This window comes from Danio rerio, chromosome 18, assembly GCF_049306965.1.
Source record: "Danio rerio strain Tuebingen ecotype United States chromosome 18, GRCz12tu, whole genome shotgun sequence".
NCBI classification, from domain to species: Eukaryota; Metazoa; Chordata; class Actinopteri; order Cypriniformes; family Danionidae; genus Danio; species Danio rerio.
Window position 1 is genome coordinate 52,061,370 of NC_133193.1, and position 18,631 is coordinate 52,080,000.

The 18,631-nt window shown below is 35.8% G+C and overlaps 1 protein-coding gene across 1 annotated transcript in view; it reads left to right on the top strand.

Annotated features, from left to right (window-relative positions):
- The first annotated feature begins 592 nt into the window (after positions 1-592).
- shkbp1 (SH3KBP1 binding protein 1) overlaps positions 593-18,631 on the top strand; it is a 19,474-nt gene continuing 1,435 nt past the window's right edge. Inside the window, exons 1-19 of the mRNA XM_001920900.9 lie at positions 593-789; positions 1,690-1,743; positions 2,980-3,025; positions 3,123-3,196; positions 3,284-3,342; positions 4,343-4,423; positions 4,515-4,682; positions 7,407-7,497; positions 7,577-7,767; positions 9,066-9,181; positions 9,278-9,365; positions 11,428-11,544; positions 11,654-11,824; positions 12,949-13,104; positions 13,641-13,737; positions 14,168-14,352; positions 15,160-15,286; positions 17,546-17,754; positions 17,847-17,997. Coding sequence (XP_001920935.4) covers positions 743-789; positions 1,690-1,743; positions 2,980-3,025; positions 3,123-3,196; positions 3,284-3,342; positions 4,343-4,423; positions 4,515-4,682; positions 7,407-7,497; positions 7,577-7,767; positions 9,066-9,181; positions 9,278-9,365; positions 11,428-11,544; positions 11,654-11,824; positions 12,949-13,104; positions 13,641-13,737; positions 14,168-14,352; positions 15,160-15,286; positions 17,546-17,754; positions 17,847-17,997 — 2,228 coding nt within the window. The 5' untranslated portion in view covers positions 593-742. The remainder of the gene's footprint in view (positions 790-1,689; positions 1,744-2,979; positions 3,026-3,122; positions 3,197-3,283; positions 3,343-4,342; positions 4,424-4,514; positions 4,683-7,406; positions 7,498-7,576; positions 7,768-9,065; positions 9,182-9,277; positions 9,366-11,427; positions 11,545-11,653; positions 11,825-12,948; positions 13,105-13,640; positions 13,738-14,167; positions 14,353-15,159; positions 15,287-17,545; positions 17,755-17,846; positions 17,998-18,631) is intronic.

Consider the following 18,631-nt stretch of genomic DNA (forward strand, 5'->3'; position numbering starts at 1 on the left):
GATGAAGTGCACGTTTGTATCATCATTAAAATCAAAATAAATCATCAAATTAAATTAAATTAAATTAAAAGGGCACATATTTATGTCTATCTGACATGTTTTTGGCTCAAACTATAACAGGAGCAAAGAATTTAATTGGTTTGAAACCGAATGTCTAATGAATGTCAAACATCAAACTAACTTTACCACGGTCTGGATAAGTCGGCGGTTCATTCCACTGTGGCGACCCCAGATTAATAAAGGGACTAAGCCGAAAAGAAAATGAAATGAGATATGCAGGCTTAAAATTGCTTGTTTAAATCGAGTTACTCTGCATTGATAGTAGTTTTACAATATGTATTTTCATTATATTATTTTATACAAGTATTTGGGAAAATTCGACGATTTTGCTTCATTTACACGGTTGTAGAACTTGAAACACTTAGATATATAAAAAATAAACATTTCTTCATATAGCTATAATTTGTGTTCCTAAGATGCTTTTATTTCTACACTGAAAATGTTCTCTATGATACGAATACAACCTCTTTTAAAGAGGCTTCTCCTCTGTTTATCCAAATATAGACTTTTATTCTGAAATAGGCGTTACTCCACTTCCGCCTATAGTGAATCGCTGCAACATCCGCTCTTTCGCTGTTTCCTCAACGGCGAACACAATTAAACAGCATTTATAATGTACTTAATAATAGCAAATAAACAAGTTTACCATAAAATATGAACGTTTTGCCTTAAAACGATAATCATGGCGAGGATTGGAGACATCATTCATCTGAACGTCGGGGGGAAAAGGTTTGTATTAAGCCTCCATCCTGCTGAGGCAAACACAGACTTCACTAACTTACCTCAGTCAAGAACTCTTAGCATTATAGTAAACCCTGGACACTTTATCTTAGGCTTACTATGCAGCAGCAGCGTCGTTTTATTGAGTGTATTGTATTGATCAGACTTTGTAAAAGTCAGCAGACAGTGATAAACATCTGCATACCTTCACATTCTACAGGAGGCCTGTCTTCATTGAGGTAAAGTTGGGTTTTTGTGATTCGCACATTCGGACTTTCTGCTTGATATCATCTTATTAAAGTATTATTTGCTAATTCTAGATAGGGAAATCATAATAGTAGCCAACAACTACGTTACAACTTTGTTTACAGTCAATTAAATAGTGCTAATCTTGCTATAATGTCATACTTGGATGCGATTTCAGACCCAAAATTCAGATTATCCTGGAAAGCATGTTAAGACCGTGTCGCAAGTTGTCAACAATTGTGCGAAGTTATGCTAAAGTTAGTTTTATATCCACCTAATTTTTCTCTTAATAATAAGATTTCACTAAAATACTCTTTTCAAATTATAAATGTTGAACTCATATTAGCAGCAAAGGACTGTTAAAGTACAACAATGTTCACAGTCAATTAAACAGTTGTTTTTAAGTCATACTTGCATGTGATTTCAGAATGAATATGTAAAAGTACCATAGTAAATAATGTAGGGAGCATGTCACAAGTTGTCACTGAATGAATGTGTGAATAAAAACAACTTTACCTCAATATGTGTGAATACCTACTTTGCATAAACCCTGATCATTGCATAACACCTGTGTTGATATACCATGTTCTGTTATTGAACTCTTAACCAAGAAAATAGATATACTACCTGTTTTTTAATGTTGCTTTTATGTATTTTGTGCAGGTTCAGTACCTCCAGACAGACTCTGACATGGGTTCCTGACTCCTTTTTCTCAAGGTTTGTGCATTTCACGTCATATAAAGCTAAACTAGACTTAATTTAGTTTTTTGATAATATTTAAATAAGGTTTTTATCACTGACTTTTTCAGTTATTTGCTTTTTAAATATCTATCTGTTTGTCTGTCTGTCTTATATAGTGAGATCCAAAGTTATGCTATTGTCTTTTGTAATGTTTAAGAAAATGTATTGTCAAAATGTTGGTGAATTAACCTTTTTTCTTTTATAAAAAAAAATGTATGTAAAAACTTGTGTTTATGTAAAAATTAAATCACTATTCTTGAAATTGAAGATCTATGAAAAGTGTATGAAAAGATTTGTTTTGCATTTTAAATGCTTAAAAATGTGTTGCTGACAAATGGGTCAAAACTAGTAGCAAAATGATAATTAATATTAATATTTAATATTTTAATTATTAATAATTTAAAATAAACAATTAATATTTTGTGCTTATTGCACAATATGTTTCTTTTACACACACACACACACACACACACACACACACACACACACACACACACACACACACACACACACACACACAGTTAAAGTCAGAATTATTAACCCCCCTTTTAATTTTTTTGAATTATCATTTCACAATTATGTTTCACAGATTCAGGAAATTTTCACAGTATGTCTGATAATAATTTTTCTCCTGGAGAAAGTCTTTTTTTGTTTTATTTTGGCTAGAATAAAAGCAGTTTTGAATTTTTTAATAAACAATTTTATCAATATTATTAGCCCCTTTAAGCTATATTTTTCTCGATAATCTACAGAACAAACTATCGCTATACAATAACTTGCCTAATTACCCTAACCTGCCTAGTTAACCTAATAACCCTTGTTAAGCCTTTAAATGTCACTTTAAGCTGTATAGAAGTGTCTTGAAGAATATCTAGTCTAATATTATTTACTGTCATCATGACAAAGATAAAATAAATCAGTTATTAGAGATGAAGCTATCAAAACTATTATGATTAGAAATGTGCTGAAGAAATCTGCTCTCTGATAAACAGAAAATATGGGAAAAAATAAACAGAGTGGCTAATAAGTTAAGGGCTCTAATAATTTAGACTTCAACTGTGTGTGTGTGCGTGCGTGTGTGCGTCTAAACACATACATACTGTATATACAAATAATTCTTGCTGTAATTACGCCTGGCCAGAGTTTTGACTATATGGAATTTTGAAACGCTCAATGCTGACTGGTATAAGAGTTTTTTTCTTCTTTGTGTAGTTTATTAAGTGGAAGAATATCAACGCTAAAAGATGAGACTGGAGCGGTAAGTCATCTTCATGTCTGTAAGCTAATGATAACACATTTTTCCTCTATATAAATGCTTCTCCATGAGGCATCTCTAAAGGTTTTTGTCTTTCTAGATATTCATAGATCGAGATCCATCTCTGTTTGCTCCAATTTTGAACTTTTTGCGCACTAAAGAGCTTCATCCAAGGTAAACACTAGAATCTTGATTAAATTATGTGCAGCCTGTTAACTGTGATTATTCAACATTGAATGTATTCCTTTATTTTTCTGACAGGTCCATAGATGTCCACTTGTTAATACATGAGGCGGAGTTCTATGGGATCACACCACTGGGTAAGATAAAGGTTATTGGGTTATTCTGGTGGTTTTAAAACACGTTATATTTACACTACAGTGCATCATCCATTTCATTGCCTGATCAGGTCTGTCACAGTTATTACATTTGTTCAACGGTTATTTGTTTAGGAAGAAAGTCCACAGCAAATTTTAAAGTGAAAGTAAAAGGCCTGCGTTTGAGACAGTGTCTGTGTTTATGTGTTTCCCGCAACATTATAAGACACAATTAAAAGGTTATTTATTAATAAAAATGTACATTTAGTCTTATAGCAGACACTTTTGTCCAAAATGACTTACTTTGAAACAAAAGTCCGAATATATCCAGTAATACTTATAAATAAAAATAATATATTTTTTGTTGTAATAGAAAATAAAATAATAAAAAGACCAATAATAATCACGACAGGCCTACCTCTATATAGATGTTGTCTTTCTGTTTCTAGAGAGGAAGCTGCTGTGCATACTGTTTAATTATAAATGTACATAAATACAATAACATAAATAAAATAAAAGATCTACAAAACAATCTGTATAATAAATTTAATTGGTTTAATATATAATATAATTTCATTTAAAATATTGTTATTTTATATATTGTATACTGTAAAATAGTATACACAAGAAGCACACACACACATTAATTGACAAATTTTATTGTCTATTATATTTTGTTTCTTATGTTTATTAATATATATTATTATTTATATATGTTTATTTATATTGATTATTATAAAACAGCATCATGTTGTTTATTTTCATTTATTATTATATTATTTACTATACAAAAACCAATTTTTATTTTTGGGTGAGAATTAATCATTAGTGAAATAAAAATGGAAAATCATGTTAAAGCAGCTTTACAAAAAGTGCTCGAAGTCTGTGTAATAACACATTATTAATGAAGTGCTCTGATCATTGCAGTAATTAAAAAACAATTTGTTTATTGTGTATTGCTTACGACTTTGTGCTGTCTAAACGATTAGTTTTTTTATCACAGTGCGAAAGCTGCAGTTGTGTGATGAGTTGGATCGTTCCTCCTGTGGCAACGTGTTGTTCAATGGATATCTGCCTCCCCCAGGTACAGGAAACACACATCCTTGCACAGTTTAGTAACACCACAGCATCTATCAGAAGACTGTATTGTTATAGTGTATGTATGTGTGTGGTAGTGTACCCAGTGAAGCGCAGGAACAGGCACAGCGTTGCAGGCCCTCAGTTTATGGGCGGCCGCTCGGGGCCGGTGGAAAGAGCTCCAGTGAGGAGGAGCAACACAATGCCACCTAACCTTGGCAATGCTGGCATTCTGGGCAGAGCTGCTGTGGAGGAGAGAGTGCCAGGTCTGATTCTATTCTATTCTATTCTATTCTATTCTATTCTGTTCTATTCTGTTCTGTTCTATTCTGTTCTATTCTGTTCTGTTCTGTTCTGTTCTGTTCTATTCTATTCTCAGGGATTGAAAGTACTTGATAGTCAGACATATGGATTCAAGTTCTGGAAAGTACTTAAAAGCAACCATAAGCCCCTAAAAGTGCTTGAATTCAGTTTGAAATGAAATTGATGATGTTTTTTTCAGCAGTTGTACTGTGCAGCTGTCAAAAACAGAATCAAAACATTATAAATTAGTTTAAAAAAATTGTACATTTAAATCTTGCACCAGAACAATATGACAAATAATGCACATTTGCTCAATATTTCAGAAATCACATTCCAATATTACCAGTATTGATAGTAATTGTGAAACAAACATCACTAGTTTTGATGCACGTTCACTTATTTATATAACAACATACTTTACATGCCAATTTGCACATAACAGCTGCACATATAACATAACATATACAGACACTTGTCAATTTGTTTATTTGCATTCACTATTTTTTCATTTATTATCTGTTTTTTGTCCTGTCTCTGTCGTTCTGTTGCACTGTAGAAGCTTCTATCACGATAACAATTTCCTCGTAATTCCTGGCAATAAAGCTCTTTGATCTGGTCTGATTTTCTATTGAATTCAATAAATTTTGTGAAAGTTCTTTGAACATGTTTAAAATAGGGTAGTGCGATTAATCAAAATCGAATTGCAATGGCAATCTGAAGCGTTGCAATTAGTTAATCGCTATAGGCTGCAATATAAAATATAGAATAACATCTGAGGTGAAGTGCTTCAAAACCAGTCCACTATGCTTCAGACAGTTAAACATGCTGGACTTTCTGTGATTGTGTCGTGAGGCTTCGCAGACATGATATCAGTTGTCGTAAACTACGCCACATTTACACGAGAAGAGACAATTGAATCTTGTCACGACGTACATTTGTCATTTACGACACCCTACATCAAGGAAATCATGCTGAAATCGTGTGATCTGACTCAGGCTTTATAAATATGCCAATTGAGTGAGCACACTTTCGTTCTGTCCAATCAGAATTGTGCAACTGAACTACGCTCACAATAAAAAAAAAACTGGAGCTGACAAGTGGAATGATGCTGTCGGCTGCTTTAGAAGCATTAATAGATGAATTAATATCAAAGAAAAGGGAATATTTGGGTTTCAGAGTCACAGACACCAAACATAAACAGGTCACTTTTAATAGTTGTTGCAGAATTTTTGCCACGGCTTACAGATTATTGAGCTGAAGCTTGAATTAAATTAAAATCTGCTTGAAGTTTGATTTTAATCATGAATCAAATTGCAATATCTGTCAAAAAAAAAAAAAAACGCAATTAGATATTTTCCCCAAATCGCACAGCCTTAGGTTAAAACAGTCCGTTTTTACATTTACATTGAGTCATTTAGCAGACGCTTTTATCCAAATGAGGACAAGGAAGCAATCAACACAACTATAAGAGCAACAATGAAGAAGTGCTGTAGGCAAGAAAATTACTCTTGATTATTTTGATTATTTTTGAAAATTACTCTTAAATTATAATGTAAATATTAAGTGTAAGTGAAATGTTGAGGATTTTCCTGGCTCTACATATGCTGGGGTATGAATTTCAGAGGTGCTTGATTTCAAATTAATGGTGCTTTAAAAAGTGTGGGATCCCTCTTGGATGCCGCCTTATTTATTCCTATTTTCTACAGTATTTTTTTAATATATATAATACAGGGTATCTGCAGGGTCTTAAAAAGACTTAAAATGTCTAAAATCTCAAAAGCTAAATTTTAGGTCTTAAAAAGTCTGAAATCTACTAAAATGTTGTTTTGTAGGTCTTAAATCTTTTTTTTTTTTTTTTTAACAGGTCTTAATTTTTCTTTCTTTGTTTACCTACTCAATCTGGCCATTAACTCCCGTACAATCTCAATAAATATTTCAACCTTTTAATTGCTTTCCTTACAGTGGCATTTGCTTTAAAGCTCTCTATTTATTCACTGCTAAGGATACTGACCTGACCTGTATTTTTATTATTAAATTATTTAAATTATTGTAGACTGAAGTAATTTTCAGCTGTGTTTTGTTCTATTCTTGTTACTCCCCATTCACACGGGGTTTCAGCGTCAGCGCTTGACTGAAGCCGTGTCTGAAGTTGAGGCTGATGCGATCGTCATAGCAGTGTCAGCCAATGAAATTCAGTCAGCAATAGGCCACTGTCTAGCAGGGGAATTTGCATACAGCGATCTGATTGGCTGATGCTTCCGTCAGCGCTTGAAAAGTTGAGCTAGTCCCAACTTCTGCAGCGAGCAACACCTCTGAATCGGCACTGACGAATCCACAAGGCAGTTCGGCAACGCCTGAAATCACCCATTCAAAGTGAATGGGAAGCGTTGACGCTGATGCCCCGTGTGAATGGGGCATTATAGGTTATAGAGTTTGTGAATGGCTATATTTGAAAATTACTTAAAAATTATATAAACAAAAATTATTATTGTATTATTAAATATATAAAATTTGTATAAAATTTGATAGGATAAGTGAAAATCTTTGCTAACTGGGATGTTCGAAAAAAAATTAGCATTTAGCCCTGTATAAGTCTAAAATTTCACTCATTATGAAATGTCTTAAAGTCTTGGTGAAACCTGCAGAAAGCCAGTCATATCTTGACTGATGTGGTGTGTGTTGTTCAGGTCCAGTCTCTGATCCAGGCCTGGTGAGAATCATATGTGGTCATCATAACTGGATTGCGGTGGCCTATGCTCAGTTTGTGGTCTGTTACAGGTATGATTCTGCTTTATTTTACACAGTATCAGTAGTAGTGATTGAGATGTGCATGTTTTAACTGATCGTCATATTTTAGGGTTAAAGAGTCTACTGGGTGGCAGCAGGTCTTTACGAGCCCGCGGCTGGACTGGGTGATCGACAGAGTGGCTCTTAATGCCAAAGTCATGGGCGGCTCATTAGGAGACAATGATAAGATGGTCGCAGTGGCGTCGGGCACAGAAATCATACTCTGGGCAATCTGTCCTGATGGAAACGGAAATGAAATCGGTATGCACTAGAGATGTTTTATGCACCTGACACTTTCTTATAACTGGGAAAACCTTGTGCAATGCTGAGTGTGCTTCGAACAGGTGAGTGGGCTTGACAAACCACCTGTATATTTTTCAAGATGTTAGTATTCTGCTTAAAGTGTCATTTAAAGGCTTAACTAGATTAATTAGGGTAATTAGGCAAGTCATTGTATAACAGTGGTTTGTTCTGGAGACACTCCAAAACAAATATTGCTTAAGGGAGCGAATAATATTGACCCTAAAATGGCTTTAAAAAAATTGACAACTGCTTTTATTCTATCCGAAATAAAACAAATAAGGCTTTCTCCAGAAGAAAAAATATTATAGGAAATACTGTGAAAAATTCCTGAATCTGTTCAACATCATTTGGGAAATATTTGAAGGAAAAAAAAAACTATTCACAAGAGGGCGACTAATTTTGACTTCACCTGTATGTGTAAAGTGCCTAGCATAAATAAGTACACCCCTTACAGATCTCTCTTTTAAATGAACACTTTCTATACAGTAAGGATTTTGTTATATGCATTAGATTTGTCAGTACCGAAAGCCAAAACTGGAATTAATCAGACAAAATAATTCAAGAAAATATTATCAATCAAATTAAATTGATTGTTTTAACATCATCAGTATATCTGTGCATAGACGGATGCTCTGATAGATGAGTGTTTTGTGTATCTGTGCTTGCGCTTAATGATGAAGAGCGGTGAAGCGATGATTATTTGAGCCAATCACAGTCTTATCTGTTAAGCACATGAACACAGTGACCAATCAGCTGTGTTTAAAGGGACAGTACACCCAAATATGAAAACTTACCCACTGTTTTACTCATCCTCAAGTGGATCCGAGTCTGAGTTTCTTTATTCTGTCGTACACAAGGGAAAATATTTTGAATAAAGCTGAAATCCTGTAACCATTGACTTATGTAGTTTTTGTTTTCCTACTATGGAAGTCAATGGTTACAGGATTCCAGCATTCTTCAAAATACCTTCTTTTGTGTTCAACACTAAAAAAGAAAGACAAACATGGTTGAAGGTCGTGAAGGAAAAGTAAATGACAACACAATTTTCAGTTTTGGAGGGACTTTCTCTTTAAAATCTGCTCAGAGCTTAAATGTTAGTGGGAATTGGGTGTTTTTTAAAATTACAGTATTGTATGGTCAGTCGGTACTTTTGGCAATCCTAGTATCGATTCAATTCATAATAAATCTATTTTTACACCGATTTAATGTGTGATTTATTGAGTGTTTATTAATTGAGTGTTGATTGTGGTCTGCAGGTGTGTTCAGTCTCAATGTACCAGTGGAGGCGCTGTTTTTCGTAGGAAATCAGCTCATTGCCACCAGCCACACGGGTAAAGTGGGCGTCTGGAACGCCGTCACCAAACACTGGCAGGTAAAGCAGGCAAAGCTGTTCATGCTTTAGGTAGAATTGATGCTGAATGAAAGCGAGAGGAAACAGTTTCTGATTTTTACACCTCTCTTTCTGCAGAATCAGGATGTGGTTCCCATCAACAGTTACGACACCGCTGGATCTTTCCTTATTTTGGGATGCAATAATGGATCTATTTACTACATCGGTAAAGTGACCAGCAGAGCTGAATAATTGTCAAGTTTTGAGTTAGAAATAGAAACATTTCATTTAATACACTGCATTATGGCATTGACAAAAGTTTATTAAATATAATTATTTGTTTAAAACTAATTAGTTATGCTTTTCAAGACATGGGTTGCAGCTGGAAGGGTGTCCGCTGTGTAAAAACGTGCTAAATAAGTTGGCGGTTCATTCCGCTGTGCCGACCCCAGATTAATAAAGGGACTAAGCTGAAAAGAAAATGAATGAATGAATAGTTATGCATTATTTATATAAATGATTTAATAAATGGTTTTGATTTATAATTGTGTTTTTATTATGTTTAAGTATTTACAAATTGAAATGCTGCCTTTTGCATTCAAAAGATTTCTGCATTTAAGGTATATTTAATAACACATAAGAATAAAATGCTCCTCCTGTTTCAGTTAATAGTATTTTATTAAAAAAAAAATATCCTACAGAATACAACGTGCAGCAAATATGTATTGAATAGTTTATCAATGCGAAACTACAAGATTGGAACTGCATTGTCCACAAAAATAGAAGTAGTCAGACACTTTTCAGTTCATTCTATTATTGTTTTTCTGTATGTGTAGTTTAGGTTGATTAATCTTCACTTGATGACTTTTTTCAGGGTTTCCACAGGGTTCTAATAAGTCTAAAATTTAAAAATTTAAATTTTAGGCCTTAAAAAGTCTTAAATTCACTGTTCTAGGTCTTAAATATTTTTGCACTGGTCTTATTTTTTTGATGTCCATGTAACGTTACATCTTGGTTTTCGTGGTGTTGTAGTTCTTTATTGCACTAGTCCACATGTAATTTGCGATTTTACAAATACAAATAAGACCAACATGCAATAGCCAATCAGCTTTCTGTTATTGAACTCCATGTGCACAGCGAATGGGAGTTTGGGTACGCAGGAGACTGGCGGAGACACAAGCAAACAGTTCGTCAGTTTTAATTTTTTTTTAATAATAATTTTATTCGGGGTTTTCACCTTTTATGGGTAGGACAGTAGAGATTATTGACAGGAAAGCATTGGGAGCAGAGAGAGGGGAAGGATCTGTATATGACCGCGAGGCAGGAGTCGAACTCTGGTCGCCATTTGTAGGTTTTTCACTGACGTATATATTATAGTTTTGAATTTAAAACTATTTAATAGTTATAAAACTATAATTAAGAAGCAAATTTTTTATAATGTACTGATGCCCTGCTTTTCTTGGTTTATTCGTGATAATGGTCAGAAATGTTGGACCATTATTGACTTTTTAGCTTTTAATTATTGGACAGAAACTAGCCAGAGAGTAATGTGTCAATTGAGTGGGCAAAATAAAAATAAATCTGTATTTTTTCTTAGTATATGTACTTTTTTCTTTCCATAATAAAAAATTTAATTGTAGAACTGTAGTCATTAAAATTTAACTTTAATAGATAGACCTGTCCGACATAAACAAAAGCAAGTGATGCATTAAAGTTTGATTTAAAAAAATCTTGAATGGTTATAAAAATCCTTATAATCATTGGAATAAATTATTAATAATTATAATAATAATAAGTTTAAAAATCTTGAACGATATTAATAATCGGATGTAGTTCGGGAAGCTTCCTACTCTGTTTATCTGTCTGACTTTACGGTGGCTTTCTTTTGACCGCCCCTGTCATTTTAAAGAGCCTTGTCCACTTGAGGTGTGCGATGCGGCGCTAGCTGAAAGTAATAATCAGCCTTAAGATGTTTGTTTCCTGTAGTGCATTTAACCTGTCTTCAGTACTGTAATCAATTTATTTTGCCACAAATTTTCAGATTTTTGCATTTTCTCTTTTTGTGTATGCGTGTTTATGATATTGTGAAATAGGTCTTAAATTGAATACTTAATGGTCTTTAAAAGTCTTAACTTTGACATTGATATCTGCAGAGACCCCGCTTTTTCAAATGCAATAAAAATACTTTAATAAATGCAATAAATATCTACTTTTACTATAATTTCAGCATGGCTCAGATGCTTGATCCGGCTGATCTCCGATCTGTGGTGTGTGTCTTTGTCTTTCAGATGTCCAGAAGTTTCCATTGCGGATGAAGGATAATGATTTGCTGGTGACCGAACTGTACCGAGATCCCAGTGAAGATGCTATCACTGCTCTAAGCGTCTACCTGACGCCCAAAACAAGTAACGCTCAGCATAATATACCTCTAAAGAAGTAGCTTTGCTTTAGAATAAATCATGATTCATTGAACGTTCATATTCAGATTTATTGTAAATGAGTGTGTGTGTTTAGGTGACAGTGGGAACTGGATTGAGATTGCGTATGGCACCAGCTCAGGGACGGTGCGTGTGATCGTTCAGCATCCGGAGACGGTGGGATCCGGCCCACAGCTCTTCCAGACCTTCTCTGTTCACCGCAGCCCCGTTACCAAGATCATGCTCTCGGAGAAACACCTCATCTCTGGTGAAACACCTCATCTCATCATACGCACTAATGCTCATTATGTGGAGCACGTAGTGGGGAGACAAGTATATATCAGACCCCCTAGTTTTTCACGATTGTTTTTGTAATTGTTTGCTATATTTTGTGCCTGAAATTCCCAGAAATTTGAGGACAATTTTGCGATTAAAAATATATATATATAAGTGTATTAGGGAGCCTACTATGTTAGGTGTGCAATCTGAAACAATGACACAAATCATTCAAATAAAGCTGCTTTATTTTGGTCTCTTGTCAAGATAAGATCTGAAATGGTAGGGATTAAGCCAAAGGAGGGTTGTATTACTCTTATTTTTTTCCATAATCCTACTTTTTCACAGATTTCACCTCCTGGAGCCTCTGACATCATCACACATAGGACATGCGTTAGAGCTTCCCCTACCGTAATACACCTAAAACACTGACTGCCGTAAAACTCGTCAATGTTAAATGCAGGGAAAAGCGTAAAGCGTAAGTTAAGCGTAATCATTTATCTATTTGACACACATCATAATACCAGCCATACATGTAAAGCACAAAATCCTTTAATTCAGTCTCGTCTAGCGGCCGTCACCCTTGAACCAATCTCATCTCCACCTGTCTGTTCCATTGCTCCGTTTGCTCCAACTTTCTTTTGCAGTCTGAAGCGCGTCAAATGCACAAAATGCCAGATTCGCGCCGCAGGATGTCTATATCTCATCTTCTCAATGACTTCACATGTAAATCACTCGCGCTTCACCCGCGTCTGCTTACTGCATAAGCTGAACACTCCCCCGCTCTCCAGTCCATGTAATGTGATGATAGTGAGGGCGCAGGTTTTCTAGAGACACTCAAATGCATCACGTGTGCTGCGTACGCAACGACTATAAGTCATGTAAAACTATTAATAGCAAACTGAAATAAATATCATTTAATTATATGGTTTGAAATTTTGTTTTATGAGATTATTTACATTTTTTTCTGTTCAATTTTTGCAATATTTGTGCAGTAATTGATTTCCATTTTTTCACCATTGAAAACAATGGAATTTGTTAAAAAATAATACTAATTTCATGTGCATTTATTAATCTAAGTGTGAATTAATTGACTTGAAATGCTCTTGTGTGCAGTGTGCGCAGACAACAACCACGTGCGCACGTGGACGGTGACGCGCTTCAGAGGCATGATCTCCACTCAGCCCGGCTCCACTCCGCTGACCTCCTTCAAGATCCTCTCACTGGACGATATCGACGGACATGCGGGCTGTGCTGCTGGAACTGAAATAGGTGAAACAGACTGTACCTGTTAACTGAGACAAACATATCTGGATGATATACATTTTAGGAGCTGTAGATTCAAAATAACCACCTAAAAGCCTGACGCCACGTGTGAATGGCGTCAACGCTTCCCATTCACTTTGAATGGGTGATGTCATGCGTTGCCAAACTGCATTGTGGATCCATCGGCGTCGATTCAGAGGCGTTGCTCGCTGCAGAAGTTGAGACTAGCTCAACTTTTCAAGCACCGACGGAAGCATCAGCCAATCAGATCGCTGTATGCAAATACACCAGCTGACAGTGGCCTATTGCTGACTGAACTCAGCTGACGCTTCTATGACGATCACTTCAGAAGTGAAAGTGTTCTTATGAAATATGGAAATATGGGAAAGAGGGAAGACTTTACACTTTAGTTTATTAGATGTGATGTTAAATGTAGCTTTTTAGTCAGTGAAAATCAGTGAATTTTATATTTGTCTTAAATAAAAAACCCTGTTATTATTATATTGGTCTAAAATGAGTGATGTGTGTGTGTGTGTGTGCAGGTCCATATGGTGAGCGTGACGAGCAGCAGGTGTTTATCCAGCGTGTGGTTCCTGACACGGATAAACTCTACGTCAGACTCTCCTCCAATGGGAAGAGGTCAGTTTTAAATAATTCATGTATTCATAGATGGCTTGCATTAGCAGTAAGTCATTTTAGGTGAAGTAGAGATGCTCCAATTTATCGGCCAGGAAACCAGAACTGATGCTGTTTGTTGTTGTTGTTTGTAGCGGTGGTTCAATGCGCTATTGTTGGTAGAGTAAGCACGTGTTTTAAGCGTAAAAGTCAGAGTTAGTAGGCAAAATAATGCAAATAAAAACATCTTCATTTTCCAATGAACAGAATTCCTTCATCTATATTACTCACTACTCTTTACCTTATGTTACGGTAAGTTACCAACCTCTCTTCCTCAATGCAGTGAAGCCACAGTTATATACTATCGCATTGACAGACAGCCTGTGGCTAAACACCAATGTACAATGTATGGCTCCTACAATGTATGGTTTTTTAAAATTTCTGTCTCCCGCAGGGTGTGTGAGGTGCGTTCAGTGGACGGGACCTCCATCACAGCGTTTGTGGTTCATGAGTGTGAGGGCTCCAGCCGCATTGGCTCTCGGCCGCGCCGGTATCTCTTCAGCGGACACAGCAATGGCAGCATCCAGATGTGGGACCTCACAACCGCAATGGAGATCGCTGGGAAAGTGGATATAAAAGGTGAGCTGCAGATTTAGATTAGATTAGATTCAACTTTATATTCATTACACATGTACAAGTAACGGAACGAAACACAGGGGTCTAACCAGGAGTGCAATAGCAGCAAATGCAGGGTATACTGTTGAAATGTTAATTTTTTTCCCCCAATTTCTGTTTAACGGAGAGAAGATTTCTTCAAGACATTTCTAATCATGATAGTTTTAATAACTCATCTCTAATAGCTGATTTATTTTCTCTTTGTCACGATAACAGAAAATAATATTAGACTAGATATTCATCAAGACACTTTTATACAGCTTAAAGTGACATTTAAAGGCTTAACTAGGGTAATTGGGTTAACTAGTCAGGTTAGGGTAATTAGGCAAGTGATTGTATAACAGTGATTTGTTCTGTAGATTATCAAAAATATATACCTTAAAATGGTGTTTAAAAAATTAAAAACTGCTTTTATTCTAGCCGAAATAAAACCAATAAGACTTTCTCCAGAAGAATAAATATTATCAGACATACTGTGAAAATTTCCTTGCTCTGTTAAACATCATTTGGAAAATATTTAAAAAAGAAAAAAATTCAAAGGGGGCTAATAAATCTGACTTAAACTGTATATTAAAACTTTAGAAATTTTTAGAAGAAGAAAACACACTGTATGTGAGAGTGGAAAGTATTTATCGAGTCATCGTCTAGCCTTGTGTTTTCCACGATGGAGGATTGTGTTATATATGCAGTAAACACTGCAGTTGTTTAACCCAAAGCAGCTGCTTTTCTCCTGTGTTATTGCTGATGTGTGTGTTTGTGTGTGTGTTGCAGCTCTCGGTGGACCCACTGAAGAGGAGCTGCTGGAGCTTCTGGACCAGTGTGATCTGACTCTGACCCGAACACCAGACATGAGTCCTGCTGCCTCGCTCACACACTCCTCACGCAACTCCACCTGCAGGTACACACACACTTCACATCCCACACACACACACGCACTTTGGTGTCAATGCATTGTCATTACAAATTGAGCATAAGCAGCTCCACAAAGTAGACCCAGTGCTGCTTATGATCCGTGCTGCTTCTCAGTGCGTTATGAATGCCAACCTGGTTTTTACAAAGTAGGACGTGTTCCTGGATGAACATCTGTGTTGATCCTGGAACAACATTCCAATCAGCCAATCAGAATTGAGAGATTTGTTTACAGTGAATGCTAGGTTTAGGCTTACGGTTAGGTTTATGCACTTGATTGTTATCCAACTAATATTCCCCTCTGATTTAGTGAATAAATTACACTTGTGGTTGGGTTTAGGGGTAGGGAAACAGGTATTGATTACTTTTTCCAACACAAACGATGTTTCAGGATCAACATAGATGTTAATCCAGGATCACATCGTACTTGGCAAAAGCATGACGTATGCGGGATGAAAGCTCCAATCTGTTAACATGGATGTTGAAAGAGTGTGAAAGAGACTTTAGGGGCAGATTTGGGATTGGGCCTTAAGCCTTATTTTCACTGCACACGACAAACAACAACAGAGCGGAAGTCATTCATTTTAAATGGAGAGTAGTCCGCGAGCTGCGGGGAGTGCCGATCATCTCCGTATGCTAAAAATTCTGATCCGATTTGAGCCGTTTTGAGATCCATTGAAATATTTGAACTCCTGCGACTAGACCATATGCGAACTGACGACCGGATGTGAGGTATTCCAATGTTGTCTAAGCAAGTCCGTGTGCGCGAGATGAGAAATACTAGTTTATTTGGTTATTTTTTTTTTATCAGAAAAATTCTATATATAAAAAATAAAACATTTCTGTTCATAAATGTAAGTAATAGTCGGCGCAATAGCCTAGTGGTTAGCGTGCCGACACATGGTGCAATAGCATGTCAGGGCGTCGCGAGTTCGAATCCCGGCTCCATGACATTTCCCTGTCTCTCGCTTCCAGTCTAAAATCTGTCCTATCTAATAATAAAGTCAAAAAGGCCAAAAATAAATCTTTAATAACAAATAAAAAAATAAATGTAAGTAATAAAGTAATAAAAAATATATATTTTTAATGTTGTTACACATTCCCTCCAATACTTTAGCAGTATATGAGTTTCTAGTATTCATTAATTCATTCAACCAATGAGAACGCACAGAAAATTAAGGCTCTTGCTTTTGCACTCCTTTATTTCGGACACTGAGAACAGCTTCTCTCCCATGGTGCACGTCAACACTGAAAATTCTGTGCCACAAGGGGGCGTATTTCGACAGTCATGTCCAAATGTCGTGAGCAGTGGAAAGGCGGCTTTACTATTATTCTCCCCTGTGTCCTGTAGAGGTCACTATGTGCTTCATCTCTTTCACTATTCACATTTCACAGTGTATTGGCATGACATACATGTGTATATATTGCCAAAGCATACATAGCAGGAAAAAAGACATCATAAAAACAGTAACAACAATGTTGATAATAATAATAATAATAATAATAATAATCGTAGCTATATATTAAACAATAAAAGAAACAATACATACATATATTTGTATAAAACACTGATGGTGAAATTACTGCAGATGTGTTCACTCTCTAGCCCCCTAAATATGTGGCATATATAAATATGATGAGCTACTAAAGAAGCAGTCGATCGGTCTTCAAGTAGACTCCTGCATTAGTCATTAATATGGAGTGATTGGAACTGAGGAATAGTTTGTGTTATTTGACTCCACCTGGGGTGTCTAAACTTGGTGCTGGAGGGCCGGTGTCCTGCTGAGTTTAGCTCCAACCTGCTTCAACACACCTGCCTGGACGTTTCTAGTATACCTAGGATGAGCTGGATTAGCTGGCTCAGGTGTGCTTGATTTGGGTTGGAGCTAAACTCTCCAGGACAACGGCTCTCTTTCTCTCTCTCTTACACTATGAATAAAATCGTAAGAGTAATTCATGTAACACAGGGGTCATCAAACTTGTTCCTGGAGGGCCAATTTCCTGCAGATGTTAGCTCCAACCCTAATCAAACACACCTGAACAAGCTAATCAAGGTGTTACTAGGTATACTAGAAGCATCCAGGCAGGTGTGTTGAGGCAAGGTGGAGCTAAACCCTGCAGGGACACCGGCCCTCCTGGACCGAGATTGGAGACCCTTGATGTAATGCATATATACACACAACACATTCATTTATAACCATCTAGAAGTGTGTGTGTGTGTGTTTGTAATGTCTCTCTCTCTCCTCAGTCTTCAGTCTCAGATGAGTGAAAGCAGTCGTGCTGCGTCTGGTTTTCGGTCTGCAGTTCCTCTTTCTGGAAGTCTTCCTCGTCAGCCTCCTCTGGTTCCCCTCACTAATAAACCTCGAGATCTGCCGTCCCACCTGGGCCTCAGTCAGTCCTCCATCCCATCCAGCAGCGGCAGCAGTCCTCACCCTGGTCGAGAGAAGGAGCGGGACGGTAGGCCTGTGCATTTACTCCAGTTTTTACATCATCGTGATTGCAGTTATGACCAAACTAATGGTGATTATGTTTCCCCTATAATGGAGCAGCTCTACGTGACGGGCTGCTGTCCATCCGCAGAGGCAGTTTTGTGGAGCGCTGTCAGGAAAGAGCCAAGTGTTCGGACGCCACCGCAGGTTTGGACCCGAGCAGACGTAGTTTAGCGGTGTGCAATGAACTGGAAGCTCGACTCGGCCTCAGGTGGGACTTTGCAATATCACAATATACAGCTGAAGTTATAATCATTAACCATCCAGAATTATTAGCCCTTCGGTATATTTCTACCCAAATTTCAGTTTAACAGAAAGAAGTTTTTTTTCTCAGCACATTTCTAATCATAATAGTGTTAATAACTCATCTCTAATAACTGATTTATTTTATCATTGCCATGATGACAGTAAATAATATTTGACTAGATATTCTCCAAGATACTATTCTACAGCTTAAAGTGACATTTAAAGGCTTAACTAGGTTAATTAGGCAAGTCATTGTATAACAGTGTTTTTTTTCTGCAGGCAATGAAAATATACGTATATATTGTATAAAAATAAAATATAAATAAATTAAAAATAAAAGAAATAAAAATATTTAAATAAATAAATTATAAATATATATTTTATTTATACAATTTCTATTATATATAAAATATTTATGTTAAAATAAAATTATTTATTAAATAATAACATTTTTATTAAATATGTTTTATTTTTTAAAATATATATAAAAAATAAAATATAAGTGAATTAAAATAAAATATATAATATAAAAATGTATAAATAATTAAATAATTAAATAAAATTTTAATAAATATGAATAAATAAAAAAATTAAATATG